General features: G+C 36.5%; 1 protein-coding gene across 4 annotated transcripts in view; it reads right to left on the bottom strand.

Moving 5' to 3' along the window:
• Positions 1-1,495: 1,495 nt before the first annotated feature.
• The window catches only part of SLC6A15 (solute carrier family 6 member 15), a 38,781-nt gene continuing 16,023 nt past the window's right edge, over positions 1,496-24,253 (bottom strand). For all 4 annotated transcript variants that reach the window (XM_056341216.1, XM_056341214.1, XM_056341218.1 and 1 more), the window contains exons 3-12: positions 20,080-20,237; positions 19,467-19,593; positions 17,451-17,632; positions 16,187-16,297; positions 12,423-12,664; positions 12,129-12,321; positions 10,729-10,921; positions 7,304-7,463; positions 4,538-4,700; positions 1,496-2,888 (exon numbers count right to left, since the gene is read on the bottom strand). In XM_056341216.1, coding sequence (XP_056197191.1) covers positions 2,517-2,888; positions 4,538-4,700; positions 7,304-7,463; positions 10,729-10,921; positions 12,129-12,321; positions 12,423-12,664; positions 16,187-16,297; positions 17,451-17,632; positions 19,467-19,593; positions 20,080-20,237 — 1,901 coding nt within the window. In that variant the 3' untranslated portion in view covers positions 1,496-2,516. The remainder of the gene's footprint in view (positions 2,889-4,537; positions 4,701-7,303; positions 7,464-10,728; positions 10,922-12,128; positions 12,322-12,422; positions 12,665-16,186; positions 16,298-17,450; positions 17,633-19,466; positions 19,594-20,079; positions 20,238-24,253) is intronic.

Raw genomic sequence — 24,253 nt, 5'->3', positions numbered from 1 at the left:
TTAGTGTTTTTAAAACTCACATCTAGCTATTTTTTCTGGACCAGTCTGACTCCTTTAGGCAGGACAAGCAGTGCCTTCATTTTTAGTCCATCTGACTAAACCAGGTTAAAGAAACTTCTGCACTTCAGGGTGTTCGATCATGGTTAAGATCAAATTATGAAATAAACATCTAGCAGTAGACAGGACATACATTCTGGGCTTTCTCCAGCCTGAAAAATTTCATGAAGCTGAGGTGAGACATACTAATTGGCGTTATTAGGATGCAACTGATTGAGCAGCAGTGGTTTAAATGAGTGGAAAATCTAAGTAATAGAAGTGTTCAAGGAGAGGCAAAAGGGCAGAAACAAGATGTGTTCCCCAGCAGAACAATCTTCAGCAGTCTGTTTAAATAACATTAGACAGAAGTAGCTATTTCATTTCAACAGTAAGATCTTGCTCGCATTCTTTTTTGCATGTCTTGTATAGACACTTGGCCATCACTTCACATCTAAAACTAGGGTCTATATAACTAAAAGCACGTGTCACTACAGAGAAGTAGCCTGTAACAACAGGTTTCTGAACTCTGGACTGGGCACAGAAAGGATACACTTTAGAAGCCCAATGCGATACAGTGGTGGAATTCTGCTACTGTTCTGCCCCAGCAAGAATATTTTGTACATGCTTGCTGTGCCTCCAATGGCAATCCACTGTACACATACTAATATTGCCAACTGAGCAGTTATGAGTGAGCTACCTGCTTAAATTATGCCAGCTCTCTCCCATACGTTGTAATACATACATTTTAGAAAGCTACTATTTTAAGTGCACACTTTAACAAATGTAAGATAAGCCTCATAATTAAATACAGCTTCTTCTCAGCTAATGCTACTAGTTCAACTTTCTCATAATGGGAAGTTACTTCAAAAGCTCCCAGGTTAGAAATGGAAGATTATCTTGGGTTCTTGTCTAAAGACAAAAGAGTTATTCCTAAGGAATGTTACCAAATTTAATTTATCAAATTAAACTTTATAAAGCAAAGTTTACCTTTGCTAAGGTATTTTGATTTAAGATTCTATTATTTTTCATTTGTTTGCCATAGTACAGTTCTCAGTATGTCAGTGTGGAAAAGCTCTTTAAGCACAGCTTCCAAGACTTTCATTTACCTCAAATGAATTAATCTGGTTCTTTGTCTGATGCTGGGACAATGTAACTAGGTTCTACCCTTCGTTTATTAGAGGTAGTGAAGTCAGAATTTACACCTAACTTTAAAGCTCTTCAAGGTAAGGAATACATCATGTACTAGCTTCCAGAGCATCATGCCACGTTACTGTGCTACATCAACTAATTTATTCACAAAAAAAGTCCTTGTCCAACAGTTTATTAAGATGACTGATTTAGTATTTTTTGGGTTTAGGTACTTTTAGCATCTCCATTCAACCGGTAAATGTTAGTGTTTCAGATAGTCCAGCTGAGGGAAAAGCAGGCTGTGTTATAATAAATGTATTCAGAAATCACATACATAACTTATCAATCTCTTTATTCATAGGTTAAAATGTAATGCCATACAGTTCTTAACAATTACTGACTGAAAAAAAATCATCTGCATAAAACAGAAGCAAAACTGAAGGAGACTAATGAAAAAAAGCCATCTTGCTTCAACTTTTGAAATGATTACATACAGAATAATATACATATTTACATTACAAGTATATTATATAAATATAATATATATGTAATCTGGTAACCACAATAAATATCAACAAGGTCTTTTTTAGGCACACAGCATAGAAAAAAATGCAGAATCTGCACAATCCTTAAGATTCTTGGAGTGACTCACTCTAACATTGTTTTCACACTGAAAAAGCAAATATTTTACATAAAATATACAGCCACAGTTTATGCAGTCCCCAGTGAACAGGGAATCTTTCCTCACCTTCCTGTAAGTCTACACCTTGATTTTCTAATACTATTGCTCTATACAGCTATTACATAAGAAAATAGTTTGCAGGTTTGTTTTTAACTTGGCTAATAGCCTAAGTAATTATCGGTGCTAACAAAATAGGTACAGCATATCTACATAAGGTATATACAAGTGTTTACACAAACACGGGTTTGGTGAACTACCTCTGAGCTCACTTTTAATACTAGGGAGTTAACCTGAAAGCAGAAAAAAAAAAAAAAAAAAAAAAAGATTTTCAGTGATATTACATCAGAAATATTTTATCGCTTGAACGAGATCTGGGCTTCAGAGATAGAAAGCTTTAAATTTAGAAATCAATTAAAAAAATTCAGATTCTTGGCTATACTGGCAGATGTAGGCTGCCACTGATTTTCAGTGTGTTCCCTTCAGTGCAAATGAAAATCCAGAGAATTAATCCAAAGGGAGTTTTCTCAACCTGTACGTACAATCACAACATTTTAAAGACTGCTGCTATGGAGCACCTGAGATCACACCCTCATAAGTGAAGCTGACCACTTCTCGTAGGAGAGCCATGATCAGTGAGAGAGGAGAAACAAACAGCATTTTTTTTCTGCAGTTACAAATCAGATTCTGGCATATCAGGCATATCTGCCATGAGATACCCAATACCATAACGTCCATTTGGAGCAGTGTCCAGAGTTGGTGATCCAGACTGTTTTCGATATATGTTTTTGCCAAAATTTGGAGACGGCACTTCACTTGGACTCTTCCCATGAATCAGACTTGTATTATCTCCCTCCATATTAACAGGTTCCTTTATTATCCGGCCTCTTTTGTACGATACAGATGCCAAACTACCAGAGCTGTCATCGATAAGATTACAACGGCGCACCATGAAGACTATTGGGACTGGCAGTACAGCCAACACCATCAGAGATATACAGACAATCATTCCCCACGTTGGATAGCTGTGGAACTCTTCCATAGCCTGAGCAACCCAAGAGAAAAAAGAAACAATACATGTTTACTTAGAAAAGAGCGAAGCTGCAGTCCACGCCAAGGCCAGCAGTTTTCAAACGCATACTCATCTTTTGGCACCTTGCACCTACAATGCAGGCACCGCTACAGATCTCAAATTTGAAGTGTCATGAAGATGTAGGACTGCTATCTTACCACCACTGAGTAGGACCAAAACACTGTCCCACTGTTTCCAAGATGCTCAGAGCACTCTAGCAGAACACAAATCAAGATTTTCACATTAGGCTTTCTGCTACATTTGTCTATAGTTGTTTCCTGATCCTTTAAAGCAGGGGTCCTCAAACTCCTTAAACAGGGAGCCAGCGCGCGGATGCAGTGGCAGGCAGTCATCTGCGGCTGCTTGGTTTCCCCCTAACCCCCGGCGGGGGGTGGGGGGGTTCTGTAAATACCGGGGGCCGGATTGAGGACCCTGGGGGGCCGTATCTGGCCCGCGGGCTGTAGTTTGAGGACCCCTGCTTTAAAGGATGTTCAGAACAGGCAAATATGCAGTGGTATCTGTAACTGTGCCTGGAAGTAAGTCCTTGTTCTGTTGGCTAATAGCTGGTCTAGACAGGGATTGTCTCAGATCACCCTGTGGAATTGTTCCACTTTGTATAAACTTCATGTAAGCTACACATTTACTAACACATTTACTGGGGCAGCGATTGCACCCCGCACCCCACACTTCTACTGCATCCATGAATCACTGGCCAACAGACTCAGTTTGCCCGATTTTATACATGGAAAGGAATGGTATGTTTGGCATTCCAAGGTATTTCTCTTTCTAATTTTTGAGGGCAAGAATCAAACATAATGAGCATTTTTCTGAGAATCTGGAGAAAGTAGTAGTGGTTGTCTGGTCAGAGGCAGGAATCTACCTATAGTAAAGACAGCCTCTTGTATTTACACTTCACCTGTCTTTGCTGCAATTTCTCCCCACTGCTTAATTCAGACAACTGTCCATTCAGAAGGATCGCCGAGATCCATTTCTCTGACATTTTACTCTCCCTATATTTTGTATGACAAGCCTGTAGAAACAGCTGAGGGCTGATGAGCCTACAAGCTAGCAGAACTCTTATAAGCTACCTTGACTGAATCTCTTTATGGAGCTAACACGCAGCACTCACTCTGCTGTTCACGCAGACAAGTTTTTTTACAAATCAAAACATTATTACCAGAGACAGGTTTTAATGCAGCTGTTACCTACAATGTGATATGTGTTCCTAAAGGGAAAATTTATGACATGGCTAAATATCAATATTTAATTCCACATAACATTGATGTGATATCTGAAATTATTTATTCAGTGTTATCACCCAACCATGTTCTGCAGTAAATTAAATGAAAGGTAACATCTCCCAACCTTAAGAACTTCTTCAACATACATCAACAAAGTTACAAAAAGCCTGAAGGTTTGTGTTAAGCAGTTACATTTTAAAGCTGAAATACTCTAAAATTAAAAAATGGTTGGGTTTACATTAGTGTTACTTGAGATAAAACCACCGTGTCATTCTTTATGCTGATTTTGAATTTCTAATTGCAATTTTTTTCTTTTCACGTATTTCTGAAATACTTCAGATATGATCATTATGATAGTGATGGCATCTGTTATATACATACCGTATCTTCAATCCAAGCATTGTAGCCAGGAGGACTTAATCCCATTTGGACAATGCTAGCTACAAGCAAACATAACAATACTAAAGGTGAAACATACTTCCACATGTAGTAATAATACTGGCTTGGAGAAAAACCAAGCATATCCTTCAGATCCTCCATAAATCTGTGAAGGGAGTAAAAAATTATTGTTAGTGCATACATTGATATTTCAAGTACTGTAATTGATACATAGCACCTAATTTGAGGGAGCAGACACTGAAAAAATGCATGTATAGAAATGGAGTTTAGATTCTTTGATGGGATGATAAACAGATTGTATTACTAGTTAGAACAGATGAACAGAAGGAATCGCTACACAGCATGGTGACTTTGTAAACTGCTTGCTGGACTGTGCTGGAAAGATATTTAATCTCGCCTTTCTTTTGTAAGATTCTTTTTTGTATTGTCTTATATTGTCTATTGGGTTGTTTACTAAGGCATGTGTCATTGCTTTTGAGGACACATACAACCAGCACATCTTACAGATTCTGCAAAATTAACTTGAACCCACATGTGTGCTGCAGTTTAAAAAAACAACTTAATGCATACGCTGTGGTGTGCATCATGTAAGTTACTGAAATAAAACTTAGTGAAGTTTTAAATGTGCCTCCTTGTGCCTCAAAATTCAAGTTACAATATGAACAAAACTCCTATTATTGTGCTCTTGACAGATGAGTATATGGTTCCAGAGCCAGTAGAAAAAGAGAGAATATTTTTAGAATTAATTCTTTTGGAGCATGCACAAGCACTGATTCTGTTTTAACTCTCTTCTGTTCCAACTCCCGTTTGAATATGCAACTCAAAAAAGCTCTTCATAGCAATAAATATGTTTTCAAAGCAGTTACACATGTGAAGCTACTGTCATATAAACACTCAAATATTTTTTTGAACTGCGTAGTTTGGGGTGTTCTATCTCTTGTTTACACTGCAGTGAAAAGACATTGTTAAAAAGAGCTGAATTTACAAATGGATTGTGCCCTCTACAGATAGCTTTTTCTTCCTGGGTTCTCCATTTATTTATCCAATTAAAATGAAGATAACAGATTTATGTTCAAAGTCTTTCATCATCTCCATCCCACTTATCCTCTTTGAAAAACTACCAAGCTCTTTAGCACCGCCCGCAGCATAGCAAATTTTACTCCTTGGCTACAGGGCTACAGATATCTTTTTTTCTATCCTTTGGCTGTAATCTCTTTGGATGCAATGTTTTTTTGTTTCTGATCAAAGACAATGTGGCTAGGAAGACATATATATGTATCTTCATCTACGAGGAGGACCCCTTGGTGCTATTGCAGCCAATGACAATCTGAAGTTGTTGATTCTGGTAGTTTCTGTGAATAAGAACGCTAGGCTCCTGAAGAAGGGTATTCTGGACAAATATACATTAGAGGAAATACTAGGAATACTCCAGAGGGAGGTTCAGGTGGCCATTATGAATGAGAAATCTGGCTGCTAACTTTTCACTATACCCTGTCAGAAGCCCTTCTGAAAACATGGATCAACTTCACTCTGATTCAGAAGTGAATTATTACTACATTTTAGCTACATCTAAACACCAACTTCTTCACACACATGCCAAAAGTCAGCAACTTACCTATCTCACTTCACACTGGGAACTCTAGCTGACAGAACATTACCAACCTGATAACCAGATCATCTCCTTTATCTTTTGTTTACATGTGTAAAAACATCTACAGCATGTTTTCATGTCTGTGATCAATTATAGGATTACACATGTGGCCGGCCCAAGTGGGAATTCCCCCTTAATGAACAAGTAGACCAGAACTACTTGCATAGACCAGAAACAATGTCTGGAAACAGTAAAATTAAGTTTTCTTATTACAGTTTTATTTCGTTATGGTGAGGGACTGGCTGATCAATCAGATCGAACAAGTGAAAAGTCAAATGAAAACCCACCCACTCTATGTCACCCTTTGTACATGAAAAGGGATCACAGATGTTTAAATTACTTCAATATGATAGTATAGCATACTCTGTTTTATCTGTGGATAGCTTGAGTTATTTTTTATACAAACTCTTCTATTCCTTAAGTGTGGCACACATTGATGATCTTGCTTAGTGAACATATTCTGGTTATTTCAGTCAGAAGCAAACAAAAAAAAAAAATTTAGTGGGACTTGATGGCCTTTTCTCTTCAGCCATCACAGACAGAAGGTCACTTAACATCACTGTCAGCTGTGCTGGCCCTGGTCTTTGCTGTAATTTCCTCTATTTCCTCTCTCACAACTAATGCAAATGACAATTCATTGTTAAAACACCCTCAACTAAATCGAATGCATAAACTGAGATTTTCTTACTGTTACTGCCATTAGAGTTTGCTTTGTTCCTTTCTCAGGCTGCCTGGAATACTGCAGAACTGTTCAGAATACTCATTCTCATCTGCTGCTTAGACCATGGTTATTATTTCTTGAAATCTTTCTACTGCTGTCTTATTTCTAACTCTCTTAATTTTGTCTCTTTTACTGCGTTCTCTCTTTGGATCTGTTGCAATCGCTCCTTGGGTTTCACTGCACTCTCCTGCTACAGTATATCTTGCTCCAAACCTGTTCTTATAAACAGACTGGATTCACATCCAGATTGACCCACTTCCTACTTATTTGCATTTATGTGTATTTCACAAATACTTCACACAATATAATTAAAATAGTAGTAATTATTGTAATGAATACTGTTGTTATGGACAGAGAGATCATTTCTTTCACTTACTTGTCTATTCCATAAATTCGGGTGACTGCAATATTCTCCAAAATGACCACAATAAGCAGGGGCAGAGTAGCTGAGTAATCATCAAACATTGTCACAAAATAGTTTCCAGACCGCTGCACAAAGATCAAGCCAATAAAAAATGCTACCAAACAGCAGATGACTGGAATAAAGGACAAAAGTAACAGCTATAGTTACAACCATATCCTACAGACAAATAGGAAATAGAGAGTTCAAACCAGCACAGATATACTTTTAACACATTATTTCATATAATCGAAGTTGGTAACATTTTACTTTTTAGGGGGTCCCAATTTTAAGAGTATTAGGAAACCTAACTATTCTCTGCATAACAGAAAAGTTATGTAATTAAAATTACTGGAATTGCTGTATTACAGCAGTCCTTATTAAGCAGCAGAGATTAATCAAGTGACTATTTCTTATTAAACATTTAACTTAATGTGAATATAAGGCTAAATTAAATACAACTTCTAAACTGAACATCATACAACATATTACTTGGTCATTAGATCACTTTTTGGACTTTAAGCGTTAAAAGAACCCAAGTTTCAGACTATGATTGTAAAAAATACAAAGGCTGAACAGACTTCCCCTAAAAGAACATTCATGGCATAAAGTTCCACTAGAAGCTATCTAAATGTATTTGTCCACTAAGCAACAACATTTCTTCCCCTTCTTTTGTTTAGGGACAACTTGAAACAGGTTTCTTGAATACCTGATCCCACATAATGAATCTCAATGTAATTTTTTCCCTACTAAATTCATCAAGAATAGGACTGAAAGCCTAAGTAGACAAAAAATAAGTCAAAATTTCAATAAATTGTGAAATTTGCTGGAGGTTGGACACCAGTAAGACTGATTCTCCCAGCTAAAGTGCCCTTTCCCCCCACCCTGCCCCACTGGGAACTTAGGCCAAAATATAAAATATCCATACAGAATATACGCATTGCATAAATCCCAGAAAATCAATTAGTATTGATTATAGTAGTGGAAAGTAAACAATGACACTTTTTTAAATACTGTGGTAGAAAACCAATCACTTTCTTCAACCTTGTAGGAACTATGACTTTCAGAGAATAGAAACTCATATAATTAGAGATCTAATCACTACAAAATAATGCAAACTCCTAACACAAGACAGAAAGACATAGATAAAACCTCCTTGAACCAAGTCTCATTTTTCACACTGAATTTTATTACTGACCCTGAGAAAAGAATCAGACCACCAGAATCATGTGTAAGCAAATTTAGAAATCCTTGCTATTCTTATATTTTCCCATTGTGTCTCACATTACACCCAAAAAATATGCATCTTTAGTTGTAAATTAAGGCTCTGGTAGGTATACACATCATAACTCAGAACACACACATGTTGGAAAAGACAGATTGGAAACACTTGAATACAAAATTTAAGCATATGAGTTTGTTTCCCTGAACTTGAGATGGACTGAACTGGAACAATAGTGCAAAAAGTTGCAAATGCGCTCACATTTCTGTAAAAAAAATGAAGATTTGTGGGGTTTAAGCACAAATTCTAGTGCAGACATAACTGTTGTTAAGTCCCACTGATACTGCATGAAGTATAACCCAGGGATTTCAGTTTTATAATTTATAAAAACACCACATCAAGTTGTAACCCTTTAAATGCAACTGAGCTTAGCAAAAAGCATGCACGTATACCACTCAAAAAAATTACAAGAGAAAGGTAGTTCTTGAATATTCCTTTATCTTAAGCAGTGTTTTTTGTCAAACACAGTGTGCTGGTTTCAGCTGGGATGGAGTTAATTATCTTCTTAGGAGCTAGCACGGTGCTGTATTGTGAGACTTTTCAGCTCCTCAGGCCCTGCCAGTGAGAGGGCTGGAGTGGCACAAGAAACTGGGAGGGGACACAGCCAGGTCAGTTGACCCAAACTAGCCAGAGATATTCCACACCATGGGACACCATGGTTGGTATATACACCTGGGGGTTGGCCAGGGCAGGCAGGTCATTTCTCGGGGACCGGCTGGGCATCGGTCAATGGGTGGTGAGCAGCTGCATTGTGCACCACGTGTTTCCTCCTCTCCCTCTGGCTTTTATTCTTTCCCTCCCCATTTTCATTGCAACTGTTATTGTCATCATTGTTATTATTGCTCTTTCATTTTTATGCTATTTCAATTATTAAATTGTTCTTATCTCAACCCTCAAGGGTTACATTCCTTTCCAACTCTCCTCCCCATCCCTCTGGGTGAGGGGGGAGTGAGCAAGCGGCTGTGTGGTACTTCATTACCAGCCAGGGTTAAACCACAACATGCAGTAACAAGGAATTACCGTTAAATGCTCTTATTTCACAGTATCTACTATATAACATAGTATTTACATATATACTTAGAAAGAACAACTAATTTTTATGCATCACACTAAGGATTTAAAAGCTAATAGAAAAAAACAACAACACACCACCAAACAAGTTCTCAATAGGTTAGGACTTCTGAAAAATCAGTTGATTTATCTTTATGAAGAATTTTATCCTTGCATTTGCAAAGCAAAAATGTTTTCTGTTAAATACTAGTAAGAAAAGCAGTCAGGAATGCAGCAGAGAAGTGCTGTGTCAAGGGTTAACTCTTACAAAACATACTATTATTTCCTTCATAGAGTTAGGTAAGGATAAAGCAGATTATTATATTTTCTATCCCTCTTGTCACAGGTATTGATACAAAATCTGAATTTGTGCATACACTTCAAGTCCCTTGCTGCTGTCCTGAAGATTTTCAGAAACTCAACTTCCACATTTTATGCTGACATTCTATCTCAAAAAGATAAATTGCTACAATATCAGAGTTACACGAACAGGCTACACCTCATAACTTTGGACATTTAAATAATAACAAAAAAACCAACCCAACCACTAGACTTATAATAACAAAAAAAAACAACCCAACAACTAGACTCATAAGATCCTTTCCACATTCAACAGGGGAAAAATATGTTCTGCTAGAGAATAACTGTACTGATTTTTAACATAATAAACACTTTCTCATAAATTAAGATTTCACTTGGCCTACTCGGGAATAATTTGTAGTAATTTGCAATGTATTTTCATTCTTTCCTTTTCCTTTGTTTCCCTGATGTTTGATACAGAAATGGCAAGTATTCTGGAAGAGCTCAGGACACACAGAAACTTGTGACAGAAATCCTCCATTAAAATACAAGTTCTAGGGCGTTCCTGCTCTTTTAACATTCAGGAAAAGGTTTTATTTGCAGGTATTAATTTGGCTGCGCATGGAAGTACAGAATAGAGTGATCTACTGCTTTGTAAAATGTCAGCACTGAGAACTTCCTTGTCAAAGAACAAGACTTCATGCTTTTGGGGAAGAAAAAAAAAATTAGCTTACTGTTCTAGTGAGAAAAGAAAGTTTGTGCAACTCACCAGTAAGAATTTCTTTCCTGACTTTGAAGGTATCAACAATTGGTGTAATGATGCCTTCAATGGTTCCAAACATACTTCCAAGGCCCAAATTTACTAACATGAGGAAGAACATGACTGACCAGAAGGGAGAAGCAGGGAAGTGGGTCATTGCTTCTGTAAAGGCAATAAAAGCTAAACCAGTTCCTTGAACTGCCTGTCAGGGACAAAAAAAATCCACACTATTATTCATGGACAGTATTTTTTATTTTTTTTTTTTAGTAGTGTGAGAGTCTGACTTTGTGTTCATTTAGTGACATTGATTAAATCTTGAAGGCAGAATGGGGAGCTGCTACCTTCCAAACCTGCAAACTTAATAATATTTGCTGAAACACTGGATTTGGCCAAGAACCTCTTAAGCTGATTGATATTAACAAGACACTTCTTGAATAGAATCATAGAATACCAGGTTGGAAGGGACGTCAAGGACCATCTGACCCAACCTTTCCCAGCAATAGCACAGTCTAGATAAGATGGCTCAGTATCTTGTCCAGCCAGCTCTTAAAAGTGTGCAAAGCTGGGGAATCCACCACTTCCCTGGGGAGATTATTCCAAAGGCTGATTGTTCTCATTGTAAAAAATTTTCTTCTTGTGTCGAATCAAAACTTCTTTCTCTCTTTCTCTGATAATTTTGCATGAGAGCTATTATACAGGACTGCTACAAAATACACTCTCTTTTCTCCAGTAAGGATATAAAGGACTTCATTTTCATACCTATTTGTTTCAAATTTAAATGGCAGGAATACAATAGGAATTTTTAATGTATAAGTCACTGATTTTAGCTTCAGATGCTGCTGCAACTATACAGATATCAGCATTTAAAACTGGAAGTCCCTCTGAAAAAGCTAGAAAAATATCTTTTCTTTTACAGGTATGGCTTACTGTAAAAATTGCAAAACAGGATTATATTCATTAAACAATTATCTAATAAGGAAAAAATAAATTTTTTACTTTCTAGTAAAGTAGTATTTATATTTAATAATTGTATCTTAACACTGGAAGACATCATCATTTGAGACATTGAATAGGTACACCTCTGTTTAGTCTTTGGAAAAAATCCTCATGCTCAACTTTTCTAAAAAGACCAGAACTTTAAAAACTTATCACCTCCTAAGGACAGCGATATAATGATCAAATTACAGATCAGTGAAAACTATATTAAGCCATCAGACCCAGAAGTCCTCAGGTCTCACGTAAACTTGAATGCAACCCTGCTCAGAACCACGTTTTCACAAGGATCTACAGATGGGCTGCTCATAGGTACACTGTAGTGATGCTCTGCCTAAGTACACTTCACAGTTTAATTCAGGTTGAAAATTATGCATCTGTTCATAATCTCTGTATTTAGGACTTATTACACTCACCTTGTTAAGTTCATCTTCAATTTGACAAGATTTCAGACCAAGAGAATCAAACTCTTCTTCTTTAACTTTCTGAATAATGTCATAAACTAAATTGTAATCTTCTGCTGTAATGCTTGAGAAATTGATATGATGTGGGATCATATCCTGGCTCAGATTGCCTATTTTCAAAAGTTTCAAAATCTTCTCTGAATTTCTGTAAAACACAATAAAACAGAGAAATCAAACTCAATGATCTGTTAATTCATAAATGAAATATACAATAAAAATAATAAAAAAAGAAATGGATATTCATACTGGATAACACATTTTTCATTTATGATATTGGCTTTGAAGCCCAGAACTGCAAACACCACCAAAGTTGCCAGCACAGAAGTGAAAAAATTGATGAAGGACACCAGTACAGCATCAAAATGGCAGTTGTTGTCTCTCTTGTTGTAGCTTGAAAAGGCAATGACTCCACCAAATCCAAGCCCTAAGGCAAAGAACACCTGAGTAGCAGCTTCTCTCCAGACCTTGGGCTCCAGCATTATTTCAAGCTGTTTGAAATTAGACATAATATATGTCAGCTATAAAATGCATTTCTATTATATGTAAAGACAACAGAAAAAAAATAACAGGAAGACAACCTACATTATAAAACGCTACTACTCCATTACAAATTCATTTTATCTTCATGAAAATACAAGCGGAATGTGACACCTAAAGTTGAGCAAACTTATGGGCAAGGATTTCTTCTTATTTTAGATTATATAATCCTTAAAGAAAAACATGCTATACAGTCTGCTCCCAACAATGAGACACTATTGGAGCTATATGATAATTGAAATAACAGCTAGTTATACTGGGAAATAAAAAGTAACATCCATCTTTCCCTTCCGCCCCCCCCCCCCCCCCCCAATATTCACTGTATTTTTTTTTTCAGTGCAGAATTAAGATGTATTTTAGGACAATCAACCCTCTTACAAATGCAATAAGTATTTTAAAGTTGGTTTGTTGTTACTTTTAAAATAGCCAACATAAATACATATGCTTATACAGAATTCCTTTACGTGCAAACATGTAAAGCAAAGTGCAACATATGAAATAAACGCTGGCCACCACAGTCTGTACAGTCCATGAGTCAAATCTCCCTTAAGCCAGATGCCTTGAAATTTACCCTAATTAAATGGGCCATGTATTTGAGGGACAACTAAGCCTTTTATCAAAAAAATCAAACTCTATTGCTCGTTCAGACGACCATACTTCAAAAAATATCTTTTTGTAACAAAGTTATGAGTCATAATTTGTCCATCTCTGATCTAGACAATCAATCATAAAAAACAAGTACATGTGAAATTTAAACATCAGGTTTTCCCAGGTTGATTCAGGGCCTCCATTCATTTAACAGTGAAAGACCTTACATTTGTAAGTAAAACATGTAAAACATGCAGTTTTAAAACTTATTTTTTCTAAACCCTAGGCTTATCGAAAACAGTAAAACTAAAAAGCATCAGCACAGATACCAGCATCATTAGACTGATTGTCTTAGTTTGAGGAAAAAAAATCTGCTATAGTTACAATAAAGTTATGAAAAATTTTCCAGTTTCCCATAAAGGTGTAATATTTATTATAGACAGGTACCAGATACATTCTTTGTTCCTTTATATATAGCTAAAAGCCAACATTTTTTTTAAAAAGTGTTTATGAGAAAACACTTGTTCCTGACTTGTACCTATAATAAAAATTCTAATGCACGAATAAGCTACTGCACATAGCTCGAGATGTTCGCATCACAGCCATGCCACATCTTTTCCACTAGAGGGAGCTCGAGAATTAGTCTTAATTTTAGGAAAGCAGCAGAACACTTCTCAGTTTCTGCAATACGTTATTTGTTATCGTCAGAGTTGGTACGTTCTCAGATACACACTGCCTAGCATTTCAAAATAAACTTATAAATTTTGGGGACTCTGTGTTTAATCTTCACACAGTCCTACAGTTTCATTGCAATAGTTGACTTCAGTGGGCTTTTCATATACCTTCAGGCTTTTCATTAAGGTTATTGATTAGAATTTCTGCTTTGTTCATCAGCCACACCAAACACAGAAATATGCCCCTTCTTCATTAGCCACGTGCTCCTGTAGCAGCACCCATGTGTGCCATTCCTCTGCTGTGCTGACACAACTCTTCGCTGGGAATGTGTGATCATCGGTGGTCAGATGTGGTCATTTTCTCAACTAATCAAGGCTGAGAAGATGTCTCCCCCTCCCCTCTCATGTCTATCTACCTGGATCATTTTCAGCCTAGATAGTTTAGCAATCCCTTTTACAGTCTGCCTGCCCAAATAAACTGTTTCCGTTCACTCCACTGTGTTAACAACAGGTGGGGGAGTCTGAATTCCTTCAGGTAGTTTCACACAAACCTACAGGCCAAACTAGTGCTCAAGTACATTAACAACCAGAGATTATAATGAAAATATTTTTGCAGGTTTATATTCACATATACTGTCTCTGACATACAGGCTTCCTAACTTCAAATTTAAAGCACAACTTAAACTTCAAAATGCAGAACTGGAAACCAGCAGAAGAAATTAAAAACCATTTTTCTTTCAAGATAGTTTATCTGAACACTTGAAACAACTGTATAATTAAGTTAATGTAACTACAAAGTAAGCATCAGCTGCAACTTATTTTAGGTCTAACTCAAGAAAAATGAAATAGTGAAGAGCGAAAAGGCATTTGTATTCAAGGGGAGTTTTGGCATTTACTTCCCCTCGGTATCTCATGGTACTTTCCTAGTTAAAGAAAGCATTAACACTGTGGTTGAGAAACCAAATTATAACTTCAAGGGGATCCCATCTCTGCCATAGGAGTTTCTCTTCATCAGTAAGCATTACATTGCTCTGTTCCTCAGATTTCCCAAATCTGCTGCATGCAAGTTCCTGCAGAACCACAGCTCTCTAAAGGGGTGGAAATGAGTGAAGTGGAGCATAACTGCGTATCACAATGCAAGAAGTAACAATGTGATAGCTAACAAAGGTCATTTTTATAGGACGACAGTTCTCCACAGAATCAAAACAATTGACAACACCCTGTCATCTGGCATTAGCCACTATGTGCACTGATTTTGATCACCTTATTTGGCTTTCATTTTTGAAACATCAGTCCTGTTCTGCTCAACTGTATTTTGAAATGGACTTGTTGGGAAGTCCATTTCATAATATAATATAAAGCCCAGCATTACACATTCCCAAGTATGGCTCGGGCTACTCAAACATGCTGCTCCTGTACAGTTACAAGCATTTCAGATGGGTGGAGGCAGAATTTAGACCTCCAGGCTAAACAATCATAGAATAGAACAATGGTTCATAATATCCCTCCTCACCTCCGTAGTTATAAAATCTAAAGTTCTGTTAAGACACTCCCTGTAACGAAGTTGACAGTAATAAAAACTGTATTTTTTTTATTAAAAAATACATTTTTATTAAAAAAAATCTAGGCACAACAACCATAAGAAACAGGGTAAGGAAAGCTGAGTGGGGAGTACTTACAGTACTTCAGTATTAAAGACAGGTCTCCTGTACTTCAGGCTGCTATGCGAACATCACCAATTTATTTCTAAGGAGGAACAAATCTGTCCTCTTCCAAAAAGGATGAGTTAATTATGTAAAGCCATGACAACGTTCCAGGTAAGGCATTTCACTGTGACATGCCAGAACGAGGCATTTCAATCCTAAAGTATGGCAAGATTTAAGATTCACTTCTCTTTTCAGTATTTGGAGCTCTCTAAACATCCCAAATCTTGTAAACAGCACCTTCAGTTACTTAGCTTTATAAAGGCATCTAAACCTGGGAACCTTTCACCTAAGGGAGGTAACTACACAGACCCCTGGAACACTTAAGAGATTTTAGACCCTGGGGCTTGATATCATGCCACCAAGGTCAATAATAATTTTACAACTTAACCAAACAGAAATATGGCCAAATGTTCTACGAAAACAATAAGCTTAAATGACAGCATTCATAAATGGTCAAATTGCCACTGAAACTTCAACACACTGCAAACAGAAATTAAGCACATACCTTAGGTGTGAACATGTGACGAATGCCATCCACTGACCCATTAAGGAGCAGTCCTCTGATCAGAAAGCATAGAAGTACCACATAAGGAAAAAGGGAACTAAAATACATGATCTGAAAAACATTAATAAGAAATTTCACATAATATTCATGGACTTATAGTTTCAATAGTTTCATTCACTACTCAGTACCTTTTGGATATACGACTGAATTGAAAATCACATGCTTTAAGGAATATGCTGAACACTTCCCATTCCCCATGTCTCTGCAGAAGAAAGCACAATCACATGACTGTAAAATAAATCGAGTACTGTATTAAAACAATACAGTTGTCCTTGTTTTGACTAACTGATAACAAACTGCTGGGCTTCCAGGGAAATTCAAATGAGTTCAATGAGATGACAACGAGGACAGCAGTAGACTGTTTCAGAAATGCTTCACTTTACAAATGCCCTTTAATTCAAGTACATAGTATAGTAAAGATACGCAGCACGAATATAAACTCATCTTACATTCTCCATCACTGAAAAACAAATCTATTCTGTACTTCAAAGTTTAGTAAAATTATTCTCACTAAACTTGCTAGTTGTTTCTTTAACTTAAATACCCTGAGGAAGTCACAGAAATTTCCACCCCAGTGCCAAACTTGTTAATAGCAAAGAATTTTGCTATTAGAACAGATTATTTTTCATCTGAAAATCCCACTGAGATCAACAGAGCTGGCAAATCATTCACTAACCAATCCAGCTGGCTGCATGGAAAGGAACAAGACAAGGTGACTGTACTCAGATGTAAAGAGTTGGTTAGTCATTAGTCAAAAGAAACAATTCCAAATCCTGAAAAGCAGCTGTGTTAATGACAGAAGCATGCATATCAATGAAAGTGGAAATTTGAGGACCTGGGTGCACCACTATCATACTGTGAGTATGCATGGAAACCTAATTCCTTAGACATTCAGAAACACACAGACGTATGCAGTACAGTAAAGATGAGGTGCAGTTACTTCAACAGTTATGTTGATGAGAACAGAAATGATTCTTCAGCTCTCAATTCCTGCTAAATTACTACAGTTCACACTAAAATTACTACAGTTTTAAAGCTTAACTACTAACATTCCTCTACTTGAGATTATACAAATACTAGGGCAAGTCACAGCTGCTAACCTGCTCCTACAGATTTCATGAGAGTAAACAGAGGGTGTGATGCACAAAAATGTCATAAAATGTTTCAAAGTAAACACCGTCATTTAGGTAAACAGTATACTCACTTTGCCTGAAGACTGAATGCCTTTGATCATGGCTAGGCATACCATGACCCAGGCAGCCAGCAAGCAGATAGTCATCTTCCAATTTAAACCCCCACTCTCTGACAAAGAGCTGGAAATATTCAGCGCTTCTCTGTACCAGTAATAAGTGGTTGCAGAACTTTTTTCACACTCTGGCTCCACAACTGTCAAGAGATGTTAGCAAGTAAAGAATGGGTTCAGGACTTAAGTATTTTCCCAACATTTTGTAACAATGTTCTACCAATTCTCAGTGTTTCAATTGTGCCATCATAATTTCCTGAGAAATTAAACTGGCAGAGTCTTAAGACATTGTCTAACAGAAAAAGTAACGTATCAGTGAAAGATTCTGGGTATGTCTTTTTAAAAAAACCTTTTGCAACAACGTATCCCTCTGCATACCGCCAATCTGAGTACCAAGCAGAATCTATTTTTCACTGAAGTACTACATAGTAGGCAGGCCTAGATGAAGACATGCATTGCATTTATTACACATCAGATTAGATTACCTACATATGGTACTGTGACTTACATACTATAAAAAGTATTTCTCTGAAAATGAACACAATTTTGAAAAAATACGGAAAACAAATTCTCAGTTATGTCTGCTTTGATATTACACTCAAATCAACAGGCACATAACTACTATTATAAATATAAATGATAAAATAACAACATGATGATACCAAAGTGATGAGAAAGCTGTGTAGGAACCATTCTATGTTAAAAAAAAATTGCTGTGTATTCCAGAAGTGATTTTTTGATACCATAATTCTGCTTTACTCGTAATACCAAAGATTTTAAGAAATTGTGTCTCTAGACATATAGCACATAGAAAAAAAAATCTTCAAAGAAAATATTTACTTAACATTTGAATAAATTACTTATATCTGACAATCAATCACATCTCTAGACTAGGTCCTGAGTCAGAGTTATTAAGGAAAAATATACTGATTTTAAGAAACTTAACACAGGTGTCGGATCTTCACTGAAATAAACTGTCAAAAACGATAGGATGTTATCAGTTACAACACTTTTCCTTGTTTCAGCTTAGTTCAGATGACCTCTGCTGAAGTTAAGCTGACATATCTTAATATTTAGACAGGATAAGAGTATGTAAACAACCACTGTGGCTCAATTAATGGACAATAGCTTGTGGAATACAGTCGATTTGACTGTGCGCCAACATTCACAAATACTGGTTATTTCAAACAACTGAAGCAAGCAACTCCGGCATAGACAATATAAAAACTTCGTAAAACTTTTCAAACATCCTTGGTTATGTTGTTTATTAAAGGGGTAAAAAACCACCACAAAAGGTACTTAAAGAAAATTTAGGATCTGAAATAAAAAGAAATTAAAAGAAATATTTCATATTTCAATAGCAAGGATAACGCAAAGTGTATAACTATTATGAGAGAACCAAAGCCAAGGGATAAGGAACTTTTAATGCTGTTGTATAATATGTCCAGGTAAAGACCACCTCATTATAGCAACAAACCACTGACCAATTATCTTATTTCTATCGGTTTACAAAGCAAACAATGCTTTTATCGCATGCATTTTATTGATGTTTAGTTTTGCATTTTCTGCTTTGTTAGTAATGCAACACATTTCACATTCACCAAGAAGTATCCTACTAATTGAAGTGTAGAAATATCCTTCTTCCACCTTTGTTTTTCACCAAGAAAGCATGAAGAGCAGTACCAAACATCAGAGAAAAAAGTTAACAGATTTTTTTTTTCTGCAACACACTCTTTAAAATGCTGTTCACAGTGATGTTCGTTTCCAAGTACATTTATTTTAGATTAGGTTTCTTTGTTGCATTTATTCCAAATATTATAAATTATAATGTGATGGAAAGATAGAAATATAAAAGATGGAAAAACAGCTTTGCATACAACACTTTTTCTCACAAACATGTCTTTGAATTGTATTTTGTTACCCTTTTTTGAAAATCTTGATTTTATATGATTTTTAAGAACATTAATATAGACTTACAGGTATGAGATGTATTTTTAACTAAAGGACACTGATCCCACGGTAATGGATGCTGAAAAGACTGGGAAAAGTAGAACAGACTCCATCCAATAATGACATTGTAGTACAGGGCCACAAAGAAACATACCTATTAGGAAAAAAAAGGCAGACCAAAAAGTTACATTAACTACATTTGTAAATTAAAAAGGAAAAGAAAGCCTACTGAACTTCTGCATATTTCTGCATATCAGCCACTGAACATAATTTTAACTAAAATAAGCTGAAATTAGAACTGAATGGCTTGCCCCATTAAAGTATCTGACATTTTCTAAATTTTCACTTTTCTCTGCATTTATCATGTAACAACTACACTTTTACATGCATTTTTTCTACTGAAGACTACTCTGTTCCCTAGTTCCTAATTTCAAAAGAATCACAAAATACGAGTTGGCTAGTTTTATAGACACACCAGTATCAACATTTTTTAACGTACTAATTTAAGTTTTAAGATCTTCCAAAGCATTGTAAACTGACTTTAACGCCCACCTACGAATCAGTGGCCTTCCCCTGCAGCAGATTCAGTCTAAATCATATAGACTGAAAGCAAACCCCACAATTAATGTTAAAAACTTACTACACAGCTTGCAAATCCAATTCCTCCAAGTTTGGGGCTGATGTAATTCCACACACCAATACTCCCCCGGCGAATCCTCTGCCCCACAGCAAGCTCCAAGAAAAAGAGTGGAATCCCTATTATCAGTAGCAAGATTAAGTATGGCACAAGATAGGCACCTATGAAAGGAACAAAACATAAATCAGAGTGAGTGGAAGAAGACTTAAGAATGCAACACAAAAAATGTGAAAACTTGTAATAGCTTCAAGTTTCAATTAGTGTCATTCACTGCAAAGCTTTTTTCATCACATGCAATGAATAATTTTACCTGAATCTTGGCCATACATAAGATGAAAAACCCAGACACACTGAATTTCTAAAGCACTGTGGCATTTTGAGGCAATCCTTACCGAAGCAAGTGATTATGTAAACTATTTGTTTGCTTGTGTGAAATTTTGGGCATTTCATTGCACTTATTGGAAATATAGTGAGGTAATCAGGAGATGAATCAACATTTCTTATAAAACTCTATACCTTGACTTATAACAGAGCAGGAAGGCTGAATTTATAAAGGAAATATAGAAAACACCGGGCATAAAACATTCTGATTTCCATCCAGTCTTACATAGTTTAAGGAGATTGTCTGTTGATTTCTCCATGTACACCTCAGATACTCAAGAAAGGGGATTTCACAGTTTACAGAATAACGATTCTACCCATCTAAGCAAGAAAACGGTATCAGTCCATTTCTACCAGGCTACAGACACAGACTAGACACATGAGATGGAAATGAAATGGAGTATTATAGATCCAGATCTTGCAGTACTCACAAGCTTTCCTTAAAGACATATTGGAAAATGTAACTGTTGCTTCACTTTTATACATATATATATATATGTATATATATAAAAAACAATTCCTTTTTTCAAGGTCTTATTCCCAGGAAGCGGTCATACAGAATTCTAACTTCAGGATATATCTCCATTTATTTCACTAAAACTAATCGTAAGCAAATACAACCATACACTAAGCACACTGACAAGTTCAGAGTCTTAACTTCCTCAGTATTGCGGAGTACTTAGTACTAGAACTAACAAAACATGCAGACATCAGCAATTAGCAATGTGACATGTGATTTTCAAATGTGTGGGTCTTATGCTGCAGTATAGAGTCCTGTGCTGGCCAACTAACTCAAAGGGCTTAGGACTTTTGATTTGCAACCATTTTAAGGCTAAAGAAAAGCACTTCAGAGATGCAGCCTGTGGCATGTTGAAACAAGCTACAGAACAAAGATTTAAAGACCTCAGAAGCTTACGCTCAGAGCTATTAATTTGTATAATCAAGTCTATTCAACCCCATGAAGAGGAAGAAGCCAAGCAAAGTTCAGAAACCAATCTGGGATTTATCCTCCACTCCAACTAAGTTCTACTTTAAGTTTCTTCATCCAGCATCAACTTTCTAGGGCTTTTTTAGGAGTCTATCAAAATACACTGTCATTTGCATAAGTAGACAGCTTACCTCATGGAATGCAGTTTATTTTAGTAAAGTTAAACTTTCCTAACCTGTGCAGAAGGCCTCAGATTTTCTGGTACCACCCACTCCTATTCAGGTCCACTTGCTATTTTGCTCTTCATGAAATACACACAACTTGGACACTACCTTCTATTACAAAGATCTTAGAAAGACCCTAAGCATGGAGTTAAGTACAGTCTTGAGTCTAAGAACAGTAGGAAAACGACAGAGGACGTAAAATCTGAAAAAAACTACTGGTGCACCAGACAAAGAATATTGATCTTATTTACCTCACAGTCTATAGGCTATTCTTGGCAACTAAATAGCTCCTTGTGTTTTATTTTCATATGGTAATATCATACGCGATGATACTGTTTGAGTAGCATTTGGTCAAAACCAATGCCAGGCTCTGAACAATATACTGGGTTTGAGTTTACAATACTCCCTTCCCAGAGCCAAACATCATGGTCTGTCTACCCATTTCAGCACACTACAGAGTGTCAACTTAAGTATTATTTCTACTGAGGTAGCAGCTACATTCCCATTCAGTACTTTGGTGTCTCCTGTGGTTCACATTGTACATGCACATAACAGAAAAAATGCAAAGGACTTACTTTCTACCATGAAAAGAGAGACAACAGACAGAAGGGAATAAATGTGAGGAAAACTGAGGAACAGAGTAACCACCACATTTCAAAATGAGGGGTACTACCTGTCTTAAGAATATATAAGACAAAATAATACCATCAAATATCCCTGATTTATCATGAACATTCTCTCAAAATTCCTGTGAGACAGAAGTATACTGTTAATTCACATTGCAAATTAGAACCTTTGGCATCACTGTCTTTAGAAATTTGGTCATACAATTAATTGAAAGCCAACAGTACATAGTTTTTTAAATCTTATAACACTACTGTAAATGATACCTGAGGTCTTCATGAGACAGGTGTTGTGTAACTGAGCAGAGAGAAGCCTAAACAGCTCAAAAAAATTGGGGCCTAAATGACTTACCCTGTATCCCACTGGATGACTGTACTAGAGCAGGAACTGAACCCAGCTCTTCAGTGTCCCAGTCCACAACCTTAATCACAAGGCTGCAAAGTTAAGCACATGTTTAAAGACTGGGCTGACGTGCGTGTTTTATGGTGCAGTATCAATGTAAATTGCAAGATTTATCAGTTAGATTCAACTACATGAATTACATAAATGTGGTGTTAAATCCACATTACATTATACATGACACAACCCTGTAATTCAGCGTGAGTAGTCAGCAGAGTTCACCTCTATACTGCAGGGCTTGTGCAGAGCACCTGAAGTGCTGATCTTCTGATCATTCAAACCTGCTGAGCTCCCTTCTGATCTTGAGCCCCTCCCCAAAAGAAGGGCATAATGGAAAACAGTGCATGTATGAGTTTCAGTGTGATGCAGTTTGGACATAGCTGGATTATACAACTGTGTATCACAGCTGCAAATTGCTTCTGTGCCCTGTAGTCAACACAAAACCACAGCACCTCCGGAGAAGTATTCTGTTTCAGGCTTCCCTTGAAGCTAGACATACTTCAAAGTACCATTAAGACATCTTCACTTCATCACCAAACAGAATCACTATGGAATCAGCTCAGCCTGTCTCTTACTTGCCAGTGCATGTAAACATGGTCCTTGGAGTTACAATATTGGAGAATGGTATCTTTTATTTGAATTAGAACAATAAACTACATGCTGGCCTTGAACAGCATTCTACAATTAGTTATATTGTCCGTTACATCTACAAGCTAAACAGACCTCTGAATATTACAATTCCATGCAGTTCAGGACACCCAGGTCTCCCTTCTAGATTTTCAAAACTGTTCTAGCGTCAAGTCATTTTTTTTGCATATTTCAGCCTTCAACACTGACTTGCATATTAAAAAAAAATCACCTCAACTTCATAAGGAAAAAATAAATCTAAAAAAATAGCTCATCCTTCTTCATTAGAACGAAAGAAAAAGATACAAAAGATTTCATAAACTGGTGAATGTTAATACTGTGCACAGCACTGTGCTGATTTCTTAATTTTATTTAACAAAGCACCATAATGGGATAACTGGTAAATTGTCTCTCTCGAGATTACAATATGTACTGCATTTGGCAATATTATTGAGGGAAGTAGAATATTAACACTGATTTTGATTTAAGTTCTTATAAATACTTGGGGCGGGGGGGGGGCGCGCGGGGCACGGAATAACACAAAATTACGTGATTCACAGTGATTAAAGAGTTGGAAAATAACTTCAGAAGCAGTAATGCAAGACAATATAATCATTACCATCTTGATACTACAGAAGAACTTTTCTTCTCCTACCCATTTTCAATGTAACCTGAAAAATGTAACAGCTTTCCAAATGTATCAACTGCTGTTGTGCTATTTTTTAATTGCGTTTCTGCTGTCCGATTCAATTCTTAACCAATGAAGGTGAGCTTTAACACTGTCTTGAAGAGACATCCCGATTTTTGCAGCTTACTGGAAACTTACTAACAGAAAGCTAGCAAGAAGCTGATGTTCAGATGAAGATAAGCTTATTTTCTATGTCAAATGCTAAAATTTCAACAGGTACAACAAGCAGGCAACAAAACAGTATAGGCTTACAGTCTACAAAGCTTCTGTAAGTGAAATTATTTACCATTACAGGATACAAACTGC

The sequence above is a fragment of the Falco biarmicus genome, chromosome 5 (genome assembly GCF_023638135.1).
Source record: "Falco biarmicus isolate bFalBia1 chromosome 5, bFalBia1.pri, whole genome shotgun sequence".
Taxonomy (NCBI): Eukaryota; Metazoa; Chordata; class Aves; order Falconiformes; family Falconidae; genus Falco; species Falco biarmicus.
The sequence above is the reverse complement of the archived record's forward strand: the minus strand, read 5'-3'. Positions and strand labels throughout refer to the sequence as shown.